This window comes from Mustelus asterias, chromosome 4 (genome assembly GCF_964213995.1).
Source record: "Mustelus asterias chromosome 4, sMusAst1.hap1.1, whole genome shotgun sequence".
NCBI lineage: Eukaryota > Metazoa > Chordata > Chondrichthyes > Carcharhiniformes > Triakidae > Mustelus > Mustelus asterias.
The window spans coordinates 64685100-64710566 of NC_135804.1; the positions used below are offsets into that span (position 1 = coordinate 64685100).

Below are 25467 nucleotides of genomic sequence, written 5' to 3' on the forward strand. Positions count from 1 at the left end.
AGACATTATTTGGAGTAATTATGAAAATCGGTGGTTGAATCTCAGAGATTGTGTAACAATCTTTAAGGCAAAGAAAATCCTGAAGAGGGAAGTGTAAAACCTGAAAGCGAAACTTTGATGGGAGCAGCTGAGAGAAAGCATTGTCTAAAAGAAAATTTGAAAGTGTGAATTTTTGAAAGTGGAATTTGAAATCACTCGTGTGGAAGCTGGAGTTCAGTGAGACAAAGTGGCACATGGTATAAGAATCACCTGAGGGGAGATCCATGAGAATTCACTTGGGTTCAGAGTGGGGTGTCTTACCATAGCCAACCGATGTGTTTAAAGCAACTTTGTCATACTGAGACCATTGTCGATTAAGATATACTTCGTAACCTGTATTAATTTGAAAATCTGCGTATATCCGTGAAGCTAAGGGGGGAGTAGAGAAGTATTATATCGTAATCAAACTTTTCATGTTTAATATTTTTTTTCTCATTATTAAAACTAATTAGCAGTCCTGTGATTTTGTTCCCCCATGTTTTCTAAAAAAAGGAAAGAATACAGTCTTCTGAGCCAGAGTTCCATTCTGCGATCTTCCTGTCCAGTTGTAGCAACAACTGGGATCATAACAAGTCAACATGCAGCAAGTAATTAGAAAGGGAAATGGAATGTTGGCATTTATTGCAAAGGGGATTGAAGTATAAAAGTAGGGAAGTCTTGCTACAACTGTGCAGGGTATTGGTGAGACCACATCTGGAGTACTGCATACAGCTTTGGTCACTTAGGGAGAGATACACCTGTGTTGGAAGCAGTTCAGAGAAGGTTCACTGAGCTGATTCCTGGGATGAAGGGTTGTCTTATGAGGAAAGATTGAGCAGTTTGGGCCTATGCCCATTGGGGGTTTAGAATAATGAGGTGTTCTTATTGAAACATTTATGATTCAGAGGGGACTTGACAGGGTGGATGCTGAGAGGATGTTTCCTCTCATGAAGGAATCCAGAAATAGGGAGCACAGTTTCAAAATAAGAGGTTTTCATTTAAGAAGGAGATGATGAGGAATTTGTCAAGGGGCCATAAGTATTTGAAATTCACCTCCAGGTAACAGTAGAGACTGGGTCATTGAATTTATTCAAGGTTGAGAGTTTTGATTTCCGAGGGAGTCAAGGGTGATGGCGGGCAGGCAACAAGGTGGTGTTAAGACTGCAATCGTGTCAGCTATAATCTTATTGAGTGGTGGAGCAGGCTCAAGGGGCTGAAAACCCTACTCCTGCTCTTAATTTCTTAAGTTCTTAAACCTTATGAAATACTTCCTGCCTTACAATCTTTCACAAACCTTACTTTTTATTATTTTCCCACCTCTTCCCTCCCCCCCCCCCCCCCCCCCCGCTTTCAGGTCCTTCAGACCTATTATCTTTTCCACTTCTTATGAAAGGTTACCAGGCTGAAACATTAACTCTTTCTTTCTCCACAGATGCTATTTCCAGTATTCTTGGTATTTTGTTTTTATGGATTGGTAAATGATGGTCACTATTTCTCCTCATTTGCCAAAATACTGCAGCACAGTGGCACAGTGGTTAGCACTACTGCCCCACAGTGCCAGGGACCTGGGTTTGATTCCCGGCTTGGGTCACTGTCGGTGTGGAGTCTGCATGTTCTCCTCGTGTCTGCGTGGGTTTCCTCCGGGTGCTCCGGTTTCCTCCCACAATCCAAAGATGTGCAGGTTAGGTGGATTGCCATGGTAAATTGCCCCTTAGTGTCAGGGGGACTAGCAAGGGTAAATGCATGGGGTTATGGGGATAGGGACTGGGTGGGATTGTGGTTGGTGCAGACTTGATGGGCCAAATGGCCCCCTTTTGCGTTGTAGGATTCTATGATTCTAATTGTCCCTCAATTTAGACCTCTAGGTTAATTGGTTATACCACTCATTTGCTGTGTGTGGCTAAGTTGGAGGGTTGGGTACCAATCGAGCACTCTGCTTTGTCCTGGATGGTGTCAAGCTTTTTGAATGTTGTTGGATTAAATGGAGAGTATTCCATCACGCTCCTGACTTAGAATCATAGAATCCCTACAGTACAGAAGGAAGCCATTCGGCCTATCGAGTCTGCACCAACCACAATCCCACCCAGTCCCTACCCCCATAACCCCATGAATTTACCCTAGCTAGTCCTCCTGTCACTAAGGGGCAATTTAGTTAGGCCAATCAACCTAACCCGCACATCTTTGGACTGTGGGAGGAAACCAGAGCTCTCGGAGGAAACCCACGCAGACATGGAGAGAATGTGCAAAACTCCACACAGACAGCAAGGAATTGAACCTGGGTAGCTAGCACTGTGAGGCAGCAGTGCTAACCACTGTGCGACTGTGCCACCCCAACTTGTGCCTTGTGGACAGGCTTTGAGGAGTCAGGAGCTGAGTTATTATTTATTTGTGTCACCAGTAGGCTTACATTAACACTGTAATGAAGTTACTGTGAAAATCCCCCAGTCACCACACTCCCACGCCTGTTCGGGTACACTGAGGGAGAATTTAGCATGGCCAATTCATCTAACCAGCAGGTCTTTCGTACTGGCTGCAGGATTCGCAGCCTATGACCTGCCTGAGTATTTATGTGGCTGTTCATTTTTATGTGTGAAGTTTTGAGATGGGAAAGGCCCCATACTAATGCAAGTTGCTGCTGAGATTTGCAGGCTGCAGACATTGCCGGCACCGCCACTGATTGATTGACAGGTACCGCAGTCACGTGGATCAGACAGTTGCATCAGCCGGTATGGGGGCGGGGCCGGTATCTGGATTGACATGCGTTAAACCAATCGGAGTCTGCAATTCCAGCCCATGGCAACGGCGCAGCCAATAGGAGTGGTTTGGGGGCGGGAGCTGTGCCGGGCGGCTGGCGGTGGCGGTGAGTCGGGACTGAGGGAACCCCGGGGCTGAAGGGCCTGAGTTGGTGAGTGCGAGGCCGGACTCGGTAAGCGTACCGAGCCTGAGCCGGCTGTGTTTATATTTCCGAACGATTTAGCGGAACCGTTTCTGGTTGGAGTCTAAGTGGCTCCAATCTGAGCCGGTGCTGCGGCCCATCAGATAGAGAGGGCATGGGCGGCTGGCACTGCTAATATATATCACCTTATATAGAACATAAAGCATCATATATATATCACATATATATATATATATATAGAACATAAAGCAATATATATATAACCTAATGTCACATAGAACATCGCATGTAGGGATATGGGGGTAGGGCCTGGGTGGGATTGTAGTCGGTGCAGACTCGATGGGCCGAATGGCCTCTTTCTGTACTGTCGGGTTTCTATGATTTCTATGATTCTATGATATACTATAAATTACATTTCATAGCTGACATATATGCATAACATCAGATATATACATATATAGAAGTTATAGAATCCCTACAGCACAGAAGGAGGCCACTTGGCCCATTGAGTCTGCATCGAGCAGAACCACACCGAGGCCCCATCCCTGTCACTCCACATATTTACCTTGCTAATCTCCCTCACACTAAGGAGCAATTTAGCATGGTCAATCCACCTAAACCGCACATCTTTGAACTGTGGGAGGAAACCGGAGCACCCGGAGGAAACCTACGCAGACACGGGGAGAATGTGCAAACTCCACTCAGACAGTGACCCCAAGGCTGGAATTGAACCCGGGTCCCTGGTGCTGTGAGGCAGCAGTGCTAACCACTGTGCCACCGTGCTGCCATATGTGTGTGTGAGGGCCTCTGGTTGGTGTCAGAAACCCTGCCCTTTAAATGCATTGGTTCATGTCCCACTCCAGAGATTGCCATAATCAAGGTTGACATTCCTGTACAATGCTGAGGATGGGTGGGGCAAACTCAACCTCATCTAGGATCATAGGACTTGGGAGCAGGAATCGTAGAATCCCTACAGTCCAGAAGGAGGCCTTTCGGCTCATTGAGTCTGCACTGACTGTCTGACAGAGTATCTTACCTACGCTGTTTCCCCTGCCCTATCCTCATAACCCCACACATTTACTCTGCTAATCCCCCTATCCTTGGGATACTAAGGGGCAATTTAGCATGGCCAATCCACCTAACCTGCACATCTTTGAACCGTGGGAGGAAACTGGAGCACCCGGAGGAAATCCACGCAGACACCGGGAGAATGTGCAAAATTCACACAGTCACCCAGGGCTGGAATTGAATCTGGGTCTCTGACCCTGTGAGGCAGCAGTGCTAACCACTGTGCTGCTCATTTGGCCCTTCCAGCCTGCTCTGCTGTTCACTAAAATAAGCAAAATATGGAGGAAACTGGAATCTGAAACAAGAACGGAGTCATGGAGTGTTATGGCATAGAAAGAGGCCCTTTGGCCCATTGCGTCTGCGCAATCAAGCACTTATCTATTCTAATCCCGTTTTCCAGCACTTGGTCCGCAGCCTTGTATGCTATGGCATATCAAATGCTCATCTAAATGTTTTTTAAATGTTGTAAGGGTTGCTGCCTCTACCACCCTTTCAGGCTGTGAGTTCCAGATTCTTACAACCCTCTGGGTGAAGACGTTTTTCCTCAAATTCCCTCTAAATCTCCTGCCCCTTACCTTAAATCCATGCCCCTGGTTATTGACCCCTCTACTAAGGGGAAACGTATCTTCCAATCTACTCTATGTCCTTCATAATTTTGTACACCTTAACTAGGTAAGATCACCTCAGAAAGGGACTTTTGATTCAAAATACGGAGAATACAAATGGGTCCACAAGTGTCATGAAATGGATACAAACTGAAGGAAGTTCCACTTGTAAAGTAGGACTTTCATTGGGACTGCTCGAAGCCATGAAGCCCCTTGGTAGCACTGTCTTTACACATTGATGTATTTTTGATATCCTGAAGACGATCTAAACAGTCCTCCATTTTTATCCAAAACTGACGTCAACTGGAATCTTTGAAAATAAATTCCAGAGGAGCAGAGCAGATGTCTGGTTGCTGAAGTATATAGTAATATTTCTGTTAAGTATTATAATCTCATTTGACCCAAGGACCTATTTATTACAAGCTAAAGGACTCCTTGTAAATGTACTTTGTAAAAGGATTACAGTTTGGGATCAATTAAATTATTGAATAAAAACAAGTTACTGCAGATGCTGGAATCTGAAACCAAAAGAGAAAATGCTGGAAAATCTCAGCAGGTCTGGCAGCATCTGTAAGGAGAGAAGAAAGCTGATGTTTCGAGTCCAGATGACCCTTTGTCAAAGCTTTATATTCATATGCTATACCAGTACATGATTCTGTAAGGATATCTCATTCTGAAAGTGGAAAAAAATAGTTTTTATCTCTACAGCCTGTGGAGTTGATTGGATAAACTAAATAGAATGAACTGTAATTTATTTTAAAATGAAATCACTGTCGGGTGGCTTCAGTCAATGAATGGAAATTATCAGGGTGAGAGCTCTCCACCATTTTAAATAATCAAATGAATGCTTTTCTTACTTTTGGGGAACAAACTATTCTCAGACCTGTCAGGGCACTGATTTAACTTGATGCAGTTATACTTTCAGTTTAACAGGACATAAACAATAGATATCAAAAGTCATTTCTGCCTGTCTCTCATGTCAGAATTAGGGAGTGAATAGTTTTCTTGTAAATCATTCAGCAGAGTTTTGGCTGTCGGGAAGAGCTGGTTTAAGGAAGGATGGCAAAACCCAGGCAAATTCAAATTTATGCAAATGTTTCATGTTGCACAATATTTAAGGCTGGACAGTCTCAGAAGTGAAATAAGAAGGAAGAACTAAGAGTCACTTGGAAGGAGGGGTAAAAGGTGAAAAAAACTTAAATTACGCACTTAACAAGTACCCCCTTTCCTTTCAGACTCTGGATTGTTTCCAAAATGGATTCCACACTAAATGCTGGGCAGATTCGCCAGAAGTTCATTAACTTCTTCAAACGTTACAATCATGAGTATGTCCACTCCTCAGCGACGATCCCACTCGATGACCCCACGCTGCTGTTTGCCAATGCAGGCATGAACCAGGTAGGTCAACAGATTGCCATGTTCATGTGAAGATCCTTCATCTCTATGGCCTTGGAAGTGAGCTATGTGGATATTTGTGCAAAATGTTTATGTATCTGTTGTGTTAAGAGGGGCATCAACCTGTACTTCATTTGTATCTGTTTAAACTATGGTCCAGTTAACCATTTCACAATTCAGTTGCGATCAGACAGTGTAGGTTTGAATGGAGAAGACCCATTATCCCATTTTATCTCATCCTAGAATTTGAACCCAATTATCTTCCCATTAGTGCTGAGCTGTTTCCACCTGGGATGATTACCGATTGGTAGATGGTCTCCATGTAGACTTGAGATCTGAATATTATAAAGTTATATCTGTATTTTTTTAGTTTGTTTTGATAAAGGTTTTAGCAAACACGTTCGCTTACTGCTAATTCCACAACACTTGTTGAAAGAAAACAGTGAATTGTATTGGGTTCATCCCATCTTAAGTACAAAGACCAGAATTTTTTGTTTCTTCAGATAGTGTGCGAGCTTCTCTGTCATACCCTAAATTGGACTTCAAATAGTTATTGGACTGGGCTGTAATATTACAGGCCCCTAAACTTTTATATTCAGAACAGAAAAAGCACATTGGGAAGGATTTGGGGAGGCTGTGTCTTCAATAGTGAAATCTAATTTATAATCATCTTCCGCTGCCATGGGAGGTGGATTGCATCGGGAGTCAGGGGATGGAATATGAAAGACGAAACAAACACTACAACATTATGAAAATGCTGGAAATACATAGCAGACATGATCTGTGATGAAAACAGACTGGTAAAGCATTTTGGGTGCTTGCCCTTCATCAGAGTGTTCTGATTAAGTGTAGCATTGGAAAGGTCATAACCTTGCTCCTCTCTGTACAATTGCTGACTAACCTGCTATGCAGTTCCAGCATTGGCAGTTTTCCTGTTTACTGTTCAACTAGTGGCAGACAGTGAAGGCCAGGATGTGGTAGCTTCCCAGTCAGTACTGTTATGTAAGCAGATACCAGGCAGTGTGCAATAGTAGCATGGGATTACTGGCTTATTTATCTTATCCATCTTGGAGAGAAATGGCTTACCATCACGCTGTTTGATGCCATGATTTAAAGCAGTCAGCAGCTCGTAATGTGGGGAATCTCAGTGTGCATCCTACCTATTGCTTGTCAGTGTTTCCCATGCTGGATCATATTACTGGTCTGACGCATAATTTCATCTCTAGTAAAATAAAATCTGATCTTCAGTATGGATTTGGTATTTAAAGGATTAATCTTGAACCTTTCTAATGAGTGCAGTCAGTGTGACAAGAAATACTCACAGGATGCATAGTTATAAAGGGTTAACAACTAAAGAGTTATGTTCTTGTCTTAGCCACCTGAGAGTTGCAGATATTACTTCGCAGTTCATCCTTTCTAGAACACTGCTAACTAGAATTGGAGCATCGGACATTGAGGTTAATGAAAATGACCCAGCTTTTCAAACAGAACTCTTTCACAAAGGTGACACTGAACCTGCAGATGTCCTGAGTGCTGCCCAGTGCATGAACTGGATTATGAAATACAAGTGTGATGTCAAAAATCTGGCATCCTTGGAACATCCAGCCTATATAATGCCTGAATAGCCTGTGCTATTTCAAGAAATGTCCAGTTACTCAATTTGGTGTATTTTTTTCTTTGTGGGCAGTTGTGTTTGAAGATGCATGAACTTATGATAGCTTGTCGATAAGCAGCCATGAGGCATGACTGCTCCTGTCCCAGCATTCAAGCAAACACAAACCAGTCAGTGTGCATTGGCTTAAATTATAAAGTTATCTACTTCAAAAATGGTCAGCTTTTCAACAGTTCCATATTTCAAACAGCAGGATTTTGAGTGTTGTACCTGTAGGAGTGCTGAGAGATTGTCTCATTGGAGGAATCCTGAAATCCATTGCTCCTGTCTGAGGTCAGGAGGGCTGGAGTTTCTGTCCTTAGCTGTTAACAAGGCTTGGGACACCCAGGCTCAGCCTAGTGCTGGTGGGAAGGTCAGGATTAAATTTTAGGCCTTTGAGATTGGAGCCTGCTCATGGGGATTGGTAAACTGAAGGTTGTGGGGGTGGGGTGGAGGGGCGGCAGGGGGGGAAACCACAATTTAACTGGATTACAGCATTGATCTAATGTATACTGCATGCATGTAGAAACTAACATTTTTGCATGTATGAGATGCACAAACCTAGCCAGGAGTAAATTATGTACTTTCACCTGATGTACAATGCTCACAAGTTGATCCCGTGATGGACATATACAAGTGAATTTTCGGCTTTGTAAACGATATACTGATACCGATCCCCTCAACATGCATTCTAATTACCTAGCGGGTAAAGACACTGCTGAGTGCAATATTAATAAACCATACAGACCAGAAGTCCCAAACTGGTCGATTGCAGCTTGGCTTCTGCACTTGGATTCACCACTCCCTGAAGGGAATGTTGAAAGTCATACCAGATTCCCATCTGATTGTATTGTAGAGTGCTGTGTGGAAGTCTGCTGAAGACAGGTTGGGTGCAGCTCTGACTTTAAGCCCGATGGCTGACATGAGCCATTTGGGTGCAATATTGGATAACTACTAGCAGATATGGAACTGTACCACAGCAAGGATCAGCATCTCTGGGGGTTGGAGCATAGATTTTTCAAGGGAAACCACATTCACAGCAAGAACCATTTTTTATCGAGAATTTCTTTTCCTTTGCAGTTTAAACCAATTTTCGTGAACACCATTGACCCATCCCACCCAATGGCAAAACTAACGAGAGCTGCAAATACTCAGAAATGTATCCGTGCTGGAGGGAAACACAATGACCTGGATGACGTGGGGAAGGATGTTTATCATCACACTTTCTTTGAGATGTTAGGTTCTTGGTCCTTTGGCGATTACTTCAAGGTAAAGTGAGCAGTTTTCTTAGAAAATGTCTTAAACTGGTAAATAAAGAAAAGAAATGTGTGAAATTGCTAAAACCTTATTAATGACACTTGCTGAATTTTAGAGTGATTAATGGGTGTGTATGATGGAGGTGTGGGCTAATTCACTTTGGCACTGTGTCATTCAGGTAATGTGTGGACTCCATTCCTGAAAGGCCTCTCAACAAGATCGATAAACTTCATTATTCAACAATATACCCCAACAATATAATAGCACCTGTACATGATGCTATTAAGGAATGAGGCTGGTGCGAATGGTGACTTGGTTGACATGTTGGAGGCAGAGTAAGAACCCAAAGATAGGAATGTAAAAATAGGTGTAACTCTTAACAATGCAAAGTAGCATTGGAAGCCCCCATCACATTGGGTCAGTGTCAGATCATAGCTGTTAATTTGCTAGTAGACAACCAACATAGTCTTCAAATTACTAGGAGACTAACTTATCCAGGTACAGATGACCATCTCCATTTCCAATGTAGTATATATGTTCTCTTTATTGATTGAAATTGATCTGCATTCTACATATACTCCACAAATACAACCTATGCTACTATTTTGTTCAAAGTAACGGAATTGGGGACTTGTGGTAATTCAGTTTGTGTGGGGATCACATCTGTTTTTTTCCATTGTCTCTGTAGGCACTGGCTTGTGAGATGGCCTTAGAGCTCCTGACAAAAGAGTTTGGGATCCCCATTGAAAGGCTTTATGTGACTTACTTTGGAGGGAACGAGAAAGCTGGGCTGGAACCGGATCTTGAATGCAAGCAAATCTGGCTAAATCTTGGGTGAGATTTTATTAAAGAGAGTTCCTTTTTCCAGTCTAATTTCCTTTCACTGCCTTTCCTCAATAATTGATGAGTGTGGGCTGGAGCTGAGTGTCATACCCTATTGTAACTCAGTCCTGTTCCATATGTATTCTATCTACGTTCTTTATACCTCAGCATTTAGTTTTTGTTGGGGGGGGGGGGGGGCATAAAAGCCTTCAACTGCATATACTAGAGGAATGAGCTTGAAATGACTATGCTTACACACTGCTGCCCTTGCTGGGATTGGTTAACTCCTTGCAGATCTGTAATTGACTTTGGTAGCAAAATGGACTAGGAAAATTCCATTCTGGGATCATTTAAGTATTTAGGAGTAGAATATATGTAAAAAAAATACTTTTTCAGTTGTAAAAGATTGAATTAGAGAAAATCACTCTGTCTCTGACTTGCACAGAGCAGTGATGTGCAGTTAGAAGGTGGTCTGGGCTTTTTGCTGCTGTATTAAATATAGTTGATTGTATCTTTCTGTTCAGAATGGCTGAGGAAAGGATTCTGCCGGGAAGCATGAAGGATAATTTCTGGGAGATGGGTGACACTGGCCCTTGTGGCCCCTGCAGTGAGATGCATTATGATCGCATCGGAGGGCGTGATGCTGCTCACCTGGTCAACATGGACGATCCTAATGTTCTGGAGGTCTGGAACCTTGTGTTCATTCAGTTCAACAGGTAACCACATCTCATCAGTCAGCACATCATCAAACCTTCCTGCTCTGTCAGGACTTGGATCAACATTATTACCAAAAAGCAAAGTAACTCAACATTGCCACTTGAAGCAAGTCATTTTGCTGTATTTGTCTAGGTGCTTTCTGGCAATGGTACCTCACCTTACACCCATGGCATAGAATTGGATCCCTTATACTCCCTTACAGTGACAGATGATAAACTTGGTCACTGGGTCTTACACAATATTCTAAAAAAAACCTTTTATAGCATTTACATAGGCTTTCTCAACCATAGGGCGTCCCAGAACACTTGACAGTCAGTGAAGTGCTGTTGAAGTGGAATCTCTGTTGTAATGTAATGTCTTGCAAGCACCCACAATGACAAGACAATCTGATTTTTTATTTTGATCAAGGGATAAGTTTTGGTGAGAACACCAGGGAAACTTCCACTGCTGTTGTTAGAAATAGTGCCAAAGGAATCTGTTATGCACACCTGAGAAAGCAGATGATGCCTTTGTTAAATATTTTATCTGAAAGAAAGCATCTCAAATGTTGCATTACAGTACTGGATTATTGATTTTTGTGCTCAAGCCTTAGATTGGGACTTTACCGCAAAACCTACTGACTCAGGTTGGTGTGCTATCAACTGAACTACAGTTGATGCACGTGATGTAGCTGAATGTTCACCAGCTCGTTGGTTCTCCTGTGAGAAATATCATAATTACTGTTGAAACATCCTTGGGAATTGAATGATGAATTCAAAATGATGGTACTCAACATCCAATGCTTCCCTAGTTTCCTTTGACTGTGTTACTTACTGAACTGACATAAAATTTCATAGCAGTATACTTAACTGCTTCTCAGTAGCTTGCACTGAGCAGATAAGAGATACTTCTGTTCCAAATGTAGGAGCAGGAGTAGGTAATTTTGCTCCTCGAGCCTGTTCTATCATTCAAATGAGATCCTGGCAGATCTACAATCTAATTCCACAAACCTGTCTTTACCCCATATCACTTAATACCTTAGTTAACAAAAATTTGTCAATCTCGTGTGTGTGTGTGTGTGTGTGCTTGTGTGTGTGTGTGTGTGTGCTTGTGTGTGTGTGCTTGTGTGTCCAGATAACCATGTGTACATTCTGTAAATTGACAGTCCTCCCTGCTGGGCCATCTAACCAGGGCTTTGCGTAGCTGCTACATGACGTTTGCCCGCTTGACGTCTTGGTCTCTAGACCTAAAGGCCAGCATTCCTTTAACCTTTTTGATTATTTTTTGTTCATGACATTTTAATGATCTATGCACCTGGACTCCCAAGTCTTTTGAACCTCTGCTGTTCCTACCTTTGTGCCATTTACTAAGTACCCTGTTCTATTTTTAGGGACAAGGTCTCTCATTTGCTGACATTGAAATCCATTTGTCACAGTTTTGCCCCATTCACTTCATGCATTAATATATTTTTGTGATATTTCATTTCCATCTATACTGTTTACAGTGCTGCCTATCTTGTCATCGACAAACCTAATTGCTGCTTTGCTTTCATCTCTAGAGAAGCTGATGGCAGTCTGAAACCTCTGGCTAAGAAGAGCATTGATACTGGGATGGGGTTGGAACGGCTGGTGTCGATTCTGCAGCAAAAGATGTCAAACTATGACACTGATCTGTTTCAACCTTACTTTGAAGCCATTCAAAAAGTAAAGTATTAAAAACGTCAATTTATCTACTGCAGTCTCAAGTTGTGGTGCCTTTTATCCTGTTTATCTGTATCCGAGTATGTTTCTCTCTTCCTTGAATGAGTTTTGTAGTTAAGGATTTCATAGGTGCAACAAAATTAGAATCGCAGAGTAATATAACACTGAGACCATTCAGCTTATTTTAAAATATATTTGAAGTTAATGTCACTGTATAAGATTTCCGATAATTGAATTACCAACACTTGGGGTGTTGAAAAAGAACTTCTCCTCGACTGGTGGCTGCAGTGTTCCAATGTGAGACTAAAGCTGTCAACGTGTCCTGGATTTTTACAGTGCTAGATTTAAAGCAAGAATTGCCTTTCAACACCAGCCTCCATTTTGAGGCTTGCCTGAGTGAAACATTATCCTCTAATGTCAGAAAGCCAGGAGATGAGGGCTGTACCAAACAGGAACACGACTTGCCAGCATGGCATTCTGTAAAGTTGTCTGGTACTAGGTGATGAGGAACAACAAATTAGATTTATTTAGCAGCTTACTATAAGCAGAAAAACGTCCTGAACATTTTAACTGTTGTTTCCACTCCGTGATGCCCTGTTTGAAAGCAGCGTGTCAATTGTTAACTTCTCAAATTCCAGGGGACTGGCATCAGGACGTATACTGGGAAGGTGGGAGCTGAAGATGTTGATGGGATAGACATGGCCTACAGAGTGCTGGCAGATCATGCAAGGACTATAACAATTGCTTTGTCTGATGGAGGCAGACCAGACAACACTGGTAGAGGGTAAGTTGGAAAACCTTAGTAAATCATGCAGTGGTATGCATCCACTTCTGAAATTGCACGTCAATATTATATTAATGGTAATCATTAGCTTTTGTCTGTAAAGCAGTCATGAGGAGTTTCCTGTCAATCCTAACCAATGGACACTAATTGTTTACTTGCTAACGCACAATCTCTCGTTTGGTGTATTGACTCCTGCAACAATATCAATCTTGCCAGTTAAAGCAGGACAGTCTAGCAAACACTTTTAATTGTTGTATATGAGCTACATGTAAGGTCCTGCTGTCAGGCAGTTATTCAGAAAGGTGAATGGACAGGAGATTGTTACTAGGTTCCATCTGTGTCATAAAAGAGAAAAAAAGCTTGCACCTAGACCTCACAAAGTACTTTACAGCCAATGAAGTCTATTTGAAATGTAGTCAATATTGTAATGGAGGAAATTTGGCAGTCAATTTGCTTCACAGCAAGATTCGACAAGCAGCAATGCAAAAAATACTCTGATCTGTTTTTAGTGATGTCAGTAACTTTTGTTCAGCAAAGGGAGACAAGCCTGTGGAGCCAAGGCAGATGGATGGGGTTAAGTCATGGGTCAGCCATGATCTCATTGAATGGCAGAACAAGCTTGAGGGGCTGAATAGACCATCCTTGTTCTACCTTCCTATCGCTGATGCCTTGTGATACTGCTATATCCTTTTGCTTTGCAAGCCTACATACATATCTCCTCTGCAGAACCAAGTACCGCTCTAGAAACATAGAAACCCTACAATGCAGAAGGAGGCCATTCGGCCCATCGAGTCTGCACCGACCACAATCCCACCCAGGCCCTACCCCCACATATTTTACCCACTAATCCCTCTAACCTACACATCTCAGGACTCTAAGGGGCAATTTTTAACCTGGCCAATCAACCTAACCCGCACATCTTTGGACTGTGGGAGGAAACCGGAGCACCCGGAGGAAACCCACGCAGACACGAGGAGAATGTGCAAACTCCACACAGACAGTGACCCGAGCCGGGAATCGAACCCGGGACCCTGGAGCTGTGAACTCTATTTAGTTTAAAACCCTCTCTGCTTTCCTAGTTAGGTGGTTTGCAAGAACATTGTCCCAGACAGTTCAGATATAGGCCGTCCCAGCAGGACAGCCCCCACTTTCCCCAGTACTGATGCCAGTGCCCTGTGAACTGAAACCCACTTCTGCCACATTAGTCTTTGAGTCATATTAATCTCTCCACTTTATGTACTCTATACCAATTTGCACACAGCTCAGGTAATGATCCAGAGATATAACCTTGGAGGTTCTGTTGTTTAATTTAGTGACTAGATCCTCAAACTGTCTATGCAGAACCTCCTTGTTCGCCCTGTGTTGTTGTTGGTATCTACATGGACCATGACAAAGGGATCCTCCCATTACACAAACAAAGAACAATACAGCACAGGAACAGGCCCTTCGGCCCTCCAAGCCCGCGCCGCTCCCCGGTCCAGGATTGAATCCTGAATCCAGGATCCCTGCCCAATTTTCCAGCCTATCTACATACTAATATCCTATCCACCGAGCTGAGCCTCACAGCTACGCTGTTTTGTTCATCACAACCTATTAACTCACCCCCACCCCCCCATTCCAGACCATGTGATCTCCAGGGAGAGGCGAAAACCCAGAGTGAAAACCCCAGGGCCAATATGGGGAAAAGAAATCTGGGAAATTCCTCTCCGACCCCCTGAGGTGATCGAAACGAGTCCAGGAGATCACACTGGCCCTGATCGGAAAATGCTTCCCAACCCTATTCATTTCCACTTCCACGAACACCATATGAATTCCCTGCCCCCGAGACAGGTTCCCAACTATCCGCAGTCTGGCTCTGTACTGGCACCAGCAAGATGATCATAGAATGAAGCCTTGAAACGAGAAACAAAGAACAATTAGCCCGCGCCGCTCCCTGGTCCAAACTAGACCACTCTTTTGTATCCCTCCATTCCCACTCCGTTCATATAGCTGTCTAGATAAGTCTTAAACGTTCCCAGTGTGTCTGCCTCCACCACCTTGCCCGGCAACACATTCCAGGCCCCCACGACCCTCTGTGTAAAATATGTCCTTCTGATATCTGTGTTAAACCTCCCCCCCTTCACCTTGAACCTATGACCCCTCGTGAACGTCACCACCGACCTGGGGAAAAGCTTCCCACCGTTCACCCTATCTATGCCTTTCATAATTTTATACACCTCTATTAAGTCTCCCCTCATCCTCCGTCTTTCCAAGGAGAACAACCCCAGTTTCCCCAATCTCTCCTCATAACCAAGCCCCTCCATACCAGGCAACATCCTGGTAAACCTCCTCTGTACTCTCTCCAAAGCCTCCACGTCCTTCTGGTAGTGTGGCGACCAGAACTGGACGCAGTATTCCAAATGCGGCCGAACCAACGTTCTATACATCTGCAACATCAGACCCCAACTTTTATACTCTATGCCCCGTCCTATAAAGGCAAGCATGCCATATGCCTTCTTCACCACCTTCTCCACCTGTGACGTCACCTTCAAAGATCTGTGGACTTGCACACCCAGGTCCCTCTGCGTCTCTACACCCTTTATGGTTCTTCCATTTATCGTGTAGCTCCTCCCTACATTATTCCCACCAAAATGCATCACTTCGCATTTATCAGGATTGAACTCCATCTGCCATTTCCTTGCCCAAATTTCCAGCCTATCTATATCCTTCTGTAGCCTCTGACAATGTTCCTCACTATCTGCAAGTCCTGCCAGTTTTGTGTCGTCCGCAAACTTACTGATCACCCCAGTTACTCCTTCTTCCAGATCATTTATATAAATCACAAACAGCAGAGGTCCCAATACAGAGCCCTGCGGTACACCACTAGTCACAGGCCTCCAGCCGGAAAAAGACCCTTCCACTACCACCCTCTGTCTTCTATGACCAAGCCAGTTCTCCACCCATCTAGCCACCTCCCCCTTTATCCCATGAGATCCAACCTTTTTCACTAGCCTACCATGAGGGACTTTGTCAAACGCTTTACTAAAGTCCATATAGACAACATCCACGGCCCTTCCTTCGTCAACCATTTTGGTCACTTCTTCAAAAAACACCACCAGGTTAGTGAGGCATGACCTCCCTCTCACAAAACCATGCTGACTATCGTTAATGAGTTTATTCCTTTCTAAATGCGCATACATCCTATCTCTAAGAATCTTCTCCAACAACTTCCCCACCACGGACGTCAAGCTCACCGGCCTATAATTACCCGGGTTATCCTTCCTACCCTTCTTAAATAACGGGACCACATTGGCTATCCACACGTTGAAGAATCTCAAACCTGTGGGCAAGGGTTCAGACACCTGCACTGCCGAAGTTCCTCGGGCAATCAATATTTTTGCTACAGATGATGTTGCTATTAATCACATTGGGGTCCACCAGCTCCCACATGCTGCAGCTACAATACATCGTCTGGCCATGTATCCCTAATTTATTTAATTAGATTTTCAATTTGATTTTAATTTTACGACTGATCTTTAGTTTTCACACTACTTAGTCTTCAACCTCAAAGTAAGTCCGAAAAGGGAGAAGAGAGAAATACTCACTCACTAAACACTTACCTGGGATATCACATGGGCATGTTCACTCACTATTGTAGGACTGCTGCAACTTATCTCCCAGCTCTCTGGCCTGTGTCTGCTCCTGCCGCCCATTGACCTGCCGACGTAATAAGGGAAATAAGACACAGCAATACCTCCCTCCCCCATTTCTCTCAAACTCCCATACTTCCAAAATGCCAGACTTCCACTTGCTGTAGCTAGCACTCCGTGCAGATTGTACTCTGAGGCCTTGTTTTTAAAGTGTCAGTCTCACCTATTGCAGGTGCCAGTCTCCTAACTGCCCCAATTAAGTCCCCTGGCTTATCCCACGAGAATAATTTGTTTTTACTCTCCTTAGGCCTGAAAGATACTTAACTGTCTACCCTTCAATTACGAGTAATGTGTGTTAGATTTTAAGAAGGCAAAAGATTAAGATTCCATCCCTTAAACTCCCACGCTTACCAAAATTTCTGACTTCCATATTCTGCAGCCCGCACTCATGCAAATTGCACTTTGAGGCCCACCCCAGACCCTGGTAGGGTATGTAGGTCTCTCCCTGTCACATCCCTCACCACCTGGAAGCTATACTTACCTGTGTGCCCTGACATGGTCACCACAACTGATTTTTGTTTTTGAAGCCAGTAGTGATTCTGGCCAGCGTGATGTTACACCGGCTGGGTGGGAAGGTATGCTGACGGCAGAAGTAGCAGAGTCAAGCTGTTAATTATAATGTTTGCAAATCAGGCCTGTGGGCGTGATCCCGATTGCGTCATGGAGAGGCAGAGGTTGGGGAAGATCCTAAACTTAAATCTTGCTAGCGCAAATCCAGTTTTTAGCCTTTCATAATAGCTGATAAATCTCATAAAATTTGTGCCCACTGTTAGTGTGGCCACTAAATCATGCCCATTATGCTTTGTAATCACCTTCCCCACACCAAGCACATTTTAAGTTGCATGTATTACTTCTTTAGGAAATTTCTCTCGAAGTAGACAAAGAGCAAATTCTTAACTGCAACGATACTAAGGACCGAGTTACAGTCCTTAATGGCCTAAATAATTTTGCAAGTGTTTTGTGCTGTTAGCTGCTCACAACTGTGGTGGTTGTAGGATGATACATTTAACAGATTTGAGGAGAGGAAACTAAAGTTCTTGCTCCTAATATATCTTCTCCTCCCAGCAATTGCCTGAAGAGAACATGTTTGGCCTTGATTATGATTCCTTCTGGACAAATAGCATGCTGCACTCACATGTTTTCACATGAAGAAAGGCTGCTTAGTACAGGGGCTAGTTTCTGGCATTGTGTGCCGCATAGCCCAGCTACAAAGCTGATATAGCAGAACCTTCAGGACAGATGGAAAGAAAAATCTCTGAATAAAGCAAAGAGCCTCTACCAGCCAGTATGGCTTCATCCATTCTTAATCCATGTGTCCTAATGACAAGGGACAGCAATGATGAAAGGAGCACCTATTAACATTAATGTTAGCAGATCATTTGCTGCTTCTGTATACATTCATATGCTTCTTTTTGCCTTAACCTTTCAAGATCAGCAATCCAGCTACCTTTGTGACCCATTTCAGGTTGGAATAGTCCTAGCATTCTTTGTAACGTGTGATATCAAAGGAGTGACATGAGGGAGAATAGAACTTCAAAAAATCCCACCGGAAACATTGGCTGGGATTTTCCACTCCCATTCTTCTTGGGTGGGTTTAGTGGCAGGAGTGGAAATTCTGGAGGTCCAGATTGGCGTGAAGTGTCATTGCGATTGTTCCTCCTGCCCCTTCCAGTGATGTAATGGGAATCCCAATAGTCTACGTTGGAAACCCTATTATAATAAATTTGCATGTTATTATCAGACCTCTATATCTGATATCTCCCCCCACCCACCATCCTCTGTTAGATTATCTATTCACATCAATGTGAGGGTATGCCGACGTGAATTACAACCAATCTCCTATGATGTGTACCGAGCGAGTGGACCTGCCGGAGAAACAAGATAAGTACATTGTTTAGTGGGGAGAGGGTCATGACCAGGCAGTATTGGGTACTTTAAATTCTGAGCAATACGACGGAGAAAATCTTTGCTGTGGCTGACAGATTCAATGCCATTGCATAAAAAAGGGAAAATTCTGCCCATTGCCTTTCTCTTCTCTATTCATTTTAGAAATTGGAACAGTTAATTAACCAGGTTGCAACCTCCTTCTGTACAGATTATATAAAGTGACAGTCCAGTGATATTAAAGATGTTTTGCTATGCAGGTATGTCTTGAGAAGGATTTTACGAAGAGCAGTGCGATACTCCCATGAGAAGCTGAACGCACCAAAGGGTTTCTTTGCATCGCTGGTTGATGTGGTGGTGAAATCTTTGGTATGTATATTACACCCTTGGTCATCATTGGCGAATGAACAATTCTTACGAAAAGTTTATCCTATAGGAATTAAAACAGAAAATGCTGGAAGAATGCAGCAAACCCCCCATGTCACCTGAAAGAGAAAAGGCAGGTAAATGATTTGAATGTAGATTCTATGGTCAGACTCCTTTGACAAAGAGAATACACATGAAATGTTAATCGTCTCTCTTTTAGGAGCTTTGCATTTTGTGATTTGCTTCAGGTTTTCAATACTTTTAGATTTTCTTTTTATCAACTTCGGATTGGTGAGCATCCCTTGACCTAGCTCCTCAGCAAGGGACCAGGCACAGCCTTTGTACAGCAATGCAGAGAAGACCACCATAGACCACTCCAGTGTAGTAGCTTAAGGCCAGTTACAAGCACTGATGTTAAACAATGGACAGTTCTACCCCCACATTTGTCCCCTCAGTCACGGAAGAAAAAGCATATAATAAAAAGCATGAAGATGAATGGCAGGTCAGAAAATTGAACGAAATATAAAGTCCAGCAAAGAAGAAAAGTTTAATAAATAGTTATTTGGTGGTACAGGGTAGAGTTTTGCTGAAAAAAGAGACATGCTATCAAAGCTTTTCGCCTTGCACTCATCAGGTTAGCTCACAAGAAATTACCAATTATAACAGGGAACAACAATTCATACTGCATGAGAAGAGAATGCTGATTGGTTGCCAAGTGTACTTAGATTGGTGAAGGTGTTGCTGTGGAGAATGCAGCATGGAACAGTTAACCGCCCAGCTTTGTTCAAATTCAGTCAGGACAGGTCGAGTCTGGTCAAGGCATTGCCCTGTGGAATGAACCAGGGAATGACAGTTCCCTAAGCTTCTATTTGGTTGAAAGGGGTGCAAAGTTGCTTGTGTTCCTTCTGGAACGGGGAGTTAGAAGGGCAAAAAGAGGTCACGAAATGTTCTTGGCAGACAGGATTAAGGAGAATCCTAAGGCATTTTATTCATATGTTAGGAACAAAAGAGTTGTCAGGGAAAAAGTCGGACCTCTCGGGGACAAAGGAGGGGAGTTCTGCTTCGAACCCAAGGGAATAGGGGAGATCCTAAATGAATACTTTGCATTGGTATTCACAAAGGAGAGGGACTTGTTGACTGGGAGTGTCTCAGAGGGAGGTGTTGACCCATTAGGGAGAATCTCCATTACAAGGGAGGAAGTGTTAGGTTTTTTAGGTAACATTAAAACTGACAAATCCCCAGGGCATGATGGCATCTATCCTCGACTGCTCAGGGAGACAAGAGATGTAATTGCTGGGCCTCTGACGGAAATCTTTGTCTCTTCATTGGACACAGGTGAGGTCCCTGAGGATTGGAGGATAGCGAATGTGGTACCGTTATTTAAGAAGGGTAGCAGGGATAACCCGGGTAATTATAGGGCAGTGAGCTTGACGTCCGTGGTAGGGAAGTTGTTGGAGAGGATTCTTAGAGACAGGATGTATACGCATTTAGAACGGAACAATCTCATTAGTGACAGACAGCATGGTTTTGTAAGAGGGAGGTCGTGCGTTACAAATTTGGTGGAGTTTTTTGAGGAAGTGTCAAAACCGGTTGACGAAGGAAGGGCCGTGGATGTCGTCTATATGGATTTCAGTAAGGCATTTGACAAAGTCCCTCATGGCAGGTTGGTTAAGAAGGTTAAGGCTCATGGGATACAAGGAGAGGTGGCTAGATGGGTAGAAAACTGGCTTGGTCACAGGAGACAGAGGGTAGCAGTCGAGGGGTCTTTTTCCGACTAGAGGTCTGTGACCAGTGGTGTTCCGCAGGCTCTGTACTGGGACCTCTGCTATTTGTGATATATATAAATGATTTGGAAGGTGTAACTGGTGTTATCAGCAAGTTTGCGGATGACACGAAGATGGCTGGACTTGCGGATAGCGATGAACATTGTTGGACAATACAGCAGGATATAGATAGGCTGGAAAATTGGGCGGAGAAATGGCAGATGGAATTTAATCCAGATAAATGCGAAGTGATGCATTTTGGAAGAACTAATGGGGGGGGGGGGGAGAGAGAGAGAGAGAGAGTTGTACAATAAATGGCAGAACCATCAAGAGTATAGAAACACAGAGGAACCCAGGTGTGCAAGTCCACAAATCCTTGAAGGTGGCAGCACAGGTGGAGAAGGTGGTGAAGAAGGCATATGGTATGCTTGCCTTTATAGGATGGGGTATAGAGTATAAAAGCTGGAGTCTGATGTTGCAGCTGTATAGAACGCTGGTTACGCCACATTTGGAGTACTGTGTCCACTACCAGAAGGAGGTGGAGGCTTTAGAGAGAGTGCAGAGAAGATTTACCAGGATGTTGCCTGGCATGGAGGGTCTTAGCTATGAGGAGAGATTGGGTAAACTGGGCTTGTTCTCCCTGGAAGATGGAGAATGAGGTGTACAAAATTATGAAGGGTATCGATAGGGTGAACAGTGGGAAGCTTTTTCCCAGGTTGGAGGTGACGATCACGAGGGGTCACGGGCTCAAGGTGAGAGGGGTGAGGTATAACTCAGATATCAGAGGGACGTTTTTTCACAGAGAGTGGTGGGGGCCTGGAATGCGCTGTCAAGTAGGGTGGTGGAGGCAGACACGCTGGCATCGTTTAAGACTTACCTGGATAGTCACATGAGCAGTCTGGGAATGGAGGGATACAAACGAATGGTCTAGTTGGACCAATGAGCGGCACAGGCTTGGAGGGCCAAAGGGCCTGTTTCCTGTGCTGTACTGTTCTTTGTTTTTTGTTCTGTCTGCAAAGGACAGGAATATATGGGCTTCTAGCATGGTTAGGTGAGTCACACTGTGAGCCCAACTGACAACCTTCAGTTGGTTTTTAGTGTAATACTTAGCACAATAAGGATTGTTTAGCAGGTGCTGTCCAATCAGGGAATCACACCTGATGTTCGACCCTATATTTGGAGTTTCATAAGCATGGGATGGTTGGGTATAGTTAGTATTTTGTCTTTTTCAAACAGCCAAAGGGATGTGTTGTTTGATACAAACTGCCAATCATTGGGATGTAGAAGGTATATACCTGGCATCACGTCAGCACTGAAATTCATTTCTGTAATAGGCAGATGATCACTTTGCCTTGATAGCAGCATCCTGAATTAGAGTACAAGAGAATGATGGCTGGAAATATAAAAACAGATAGTAAGAGTTCTTACAGGTATTTAAAAAGGAAAAAAAGTAGTGATTGTTGGTCCTCTCGAGAGTGATAATGGGAAATTAACGATGGAAAATAAGGAAATGGCAGATGAATTGAAGAGATATTTTACATCTGTCTCCACTGTAGAGGATACAAATAACATCCCAGAAATAATTGTAAATCAGGATGCGAAAAGAAGGGAAGAATTTAAAACTATTACAATCATGTTAAAGAAAATTTTAAAGAACAACCTACATGACGACAAATCCACACAATATTACTTTATCTTGCGTTTACAATGGCCATTGGAAGTGAACCGAAAGATCTGCTCCCAGTTGTTTTGTTACAGACTTTTATACAGATCTAATCATATGAGTGTATTCAATTCGGTACAGATCTAATCAATTCCTCAATACAATGGTTCTCCTACCTTGTTTACCCAATTGATCTTTACCAGAATACAATTACACCATAATTAAATCACTTATGTGGTTTTAGCTCTCTTCCTAGAGCATTCCATTCTTTGTATGCCTTCATTTTATTCGAGTCATGCTATTCTCTCTAACCCCTGTCAAGTCATGTTAACCCATACTTTCTGAGTTAACCCTTTGTTTATATTCTACTTCCTCAATCAGCACGGAAAGGGTACTGCGAAAATTATTAGAACTAAAAGCTGGCAAGTCCCCAGGTTCTGATGGATTTCATCCCAGGGTCTTAAAACTGGCTGCTGAGATAGTCAATTCATTGCTTTTAATTTTCCAAAATTAGCCAGGTTCTGGAAAGGTGTCATCAGATTAGAAAATAGTGAATGTTCCATTCAGGAAAAGAGGGAGACAAAGTATGAAACTATAGGCCAGTTAGCTTAACACCTGTTGTGGGGAAATTGCTGGAAACAAATATTAAGGAAGCAAAACAGGCACTTAAATCCTAACACCATCAGACAGAATCAACATGGTTTTGTGAAAGGGAAATCATGTTTGATTAATTTATTGGCGTTCTTTGAAGAAGCAACAGACAACCTGGATAAAGGGGAATCTGTGGATGTGCTGTGTTTAGATTTCCAGAAGGCACTTGACAAGATGCCACATCAAAGATGATGCACAAAATAAGAGCTCATGGTGTCAGGGATAGCATATTAGTATGGATAGAGGTTTTGCTTACCAACAGGAAATAGTAAGAATAAATGGGTCATTTTCAGGTTGGCAAGATGTGATGAATGGAATGCCAAAGGGGTACTCAACTATTTACAATTTGTTTTTCATGAGAGGTGAGCATTGCTGGCAAGGCCAGCATTTGTTGCTCATCCCTAATCACCAATGAACTGAGTAGCTCGTTTAGCGATTTCAGTGGACAGTTAAGAGTCAACTACCTTGCTGAGGTCTGAAGTCCCATGTCAACTAGGTAAGGTGACAGATTTCCTTCCCTAAAGGGCTTTCCTAAACCAGATTTTTTTTTGGACGATCAATGATAGTTTCATGGTCACCATCATTGATTTTAATTCCAGATTAATTAATTGGATTTTAAGTTCCACCAGCAGCCAAGGTGAGATTTGAACTTGTATCACTAGCTAATTTTCCTGAGCCTCTGGATTACTAGTCCAGTGGCATTACTACTCTGCCACTGTCTCCTCATATTTATATCAATGACTTGGATGAAGGGACCAAATACTTGGTTGCTAAATTAGTTGTTGACACAAAGATAGGTTGGAAAGTAAGCTGTGAAGAGGACACAAGGAGTCTGCAGAGGTATCTAGAAAGGTGAAGTGAATTTGGCAGTTGACACAAATGTGGGAAAACGTGACCTTGTCCACTTTGGCAAGAAGAATAGAAAAGCAGAAAATTATTTAAATGGAGAGAGATTGCAGAACTGTGAGATACAGAGGGTTCTGGGTTCTCTTGTACATGAATCACAAAAAGTGATCCAGCAAGTGATTAGAAAGGCAAATGGAATGCTTATTGCAAGAGGAATGGAATGTAAAAGTTAGGATGTTTTTCTACAGTTAATGAGACCATCATCAATAGTCACGGGTGAGGTGCCTGAAGATTGGAGAGTGGCAAATGTTGTGCCTTTGTTTAAAAAGGGCTATAGGGAAAAGCCTGGGAACTACAGACCAGTGAGCCTCACATCTGTGGTGGGTAAATTGTTGGAAGGTATTTTGAGAGACAGGATCTACAGGCATTTAGAGACACAAGGACTGATTAGGGACAGTCAGCATGGCTTTGAGTGGAAAATCATGTCTCTCAAATTTGATTGCGTTTTTTGAAGGTGTAATCAAGAAAGTGGATGAGGGTAGTGCAGTTGATGTTGTCTACATGGACTTTAGCAAGGCCTTTGACAAGGTACCGCATGGTAGGTTGTTGCGTAAGATTAAATCTCTCGGGATCCAGGGTGAGGTATCTAAATGGATACAAAATTGGCTTGATAATGTGGAGATGCCGGCGTTGGACTGGGGTAAACACAGTAAGAAGTCATAACAACACCAGGTTAAAGTCCAACAGGTTTATTTGGTAGCAAAAGCCACTAGCTTTCAGAACAGGCTGTTCCTTCGTCAGGTGGGTGGGAGTTCTGATCACAAACAGGGCACAAAGACACAAACTCAATTTACATGAATAATGATTGGAATGTGAGTCTTTACAGCTAATCAAGTCTTAAAGGTACAGACAATGTGAGTGGAGGGAGCATTAAGCACAGGTTAAAGAGATGTGTATTGTCTCCAGACAGGACAGCTAGTGAGATTTTGCACATCCAGGCAAATTGTGGGGGTTACAGATAGTGTGACATGAACCCAATATCCCGGTTGAGGCCGTCCTCGTGTACGGAACCTGGCTATCAGTCTCTGCTCAGCGACTCTGCGCTGTCGTGTGTCGTGAAGGCCGCCTTGGAGAACGCTTACCCGGAGATCGGAGGCTGAATGCCCGTGACCGGTCATTCCAATCATTATTCATGTAAATTGAGTTTGTGTCTTTGTGCCCTGTTTGTGATCAGAACTCCCACCCACCTGACGAAGGAACAGCCTGTTCCGAAAGCTAGTGGCTTTTGCTACCAAATAAACCTGTTGGACTTTAACCTGGTGTTGTTAGACTGCTTGATGACAGAAGCCAGAGGGTGATTGTCGAGGGTTATTTTTCAAACTGGAGGCCTGTGACCAGCAGTGTGCCTCAGGGATCAGTGCTGGGTCCACTGTTATTTGTCATTGATATTAATGATTTGGATGAGAATATAGGAGGGGCATGGTTAGTAAGTTTGCAGATGACACTAAGATTGGTGGCATAGTGGACAGTGAAGAGAGTTATCTCCAATTGCAACGGGATCTTGATCAATTGGGCCAGTGGGCTGACAAATGGCAGATGGAGTTTAATTTAGACAAATGTGAGGTGAGGCATTTTGGTAGATTGAACCAGGGCAGGACGTACTCAGTTAATGGTAGGGCGTTGGGAGAGTTACAGAACAAAGAGATCTAGGGC

At 43.3% G+C, this 25467-nt stretch overlaps 1 protein-coding gene across 1 annotated transcript in view; it reads left to right on the forward strand.

Moving 5' to 3' along the window:
* Nucleotides 1-2811: 2811 nt before the first annotated feature.
* Nucleotides 2812-25467, forward strand: part of aars1 (alanyl-tRNA synthetase 1) — a 55359-nt gene continuing 32703 nt past the window's right edge. Inside the window, exons 1-8 of the mRNA XM_078211143.1 lie at nucleotides 2812-2923; nucleotides 5823-5985; nucleotides 8714-8902; nucleotides 9579-9724; nucleotides 10237-10428; nucleotides 11967-12111; nucleotides 12747-12892; nucleotides 18726-18834. Coding sequence (XP_078067269.1) covers nucleotides 5842-5985; nucleotides 8714-8902; nucleotides 9579-9724; nucleotides 10237-10428; nucleotides 11967-12111; nucleotides 12747-12892; nucleotides 18726-18834 — 1071 coding nt within the window. The 5' untranslated portion in view covers nucleotides 2812-2923; nucleotides 5823-5841. The remainder of the gene's footprint in view (nucleotides 2924-5822; nucleotides 5986-8713; nucleotides 8903-9578; nucleotides 9725-10236; nucleotides 10429-11966; nucleotides 12112-12746; nucleotides 12893-18725; nucleotides 18835-25467) is intronic.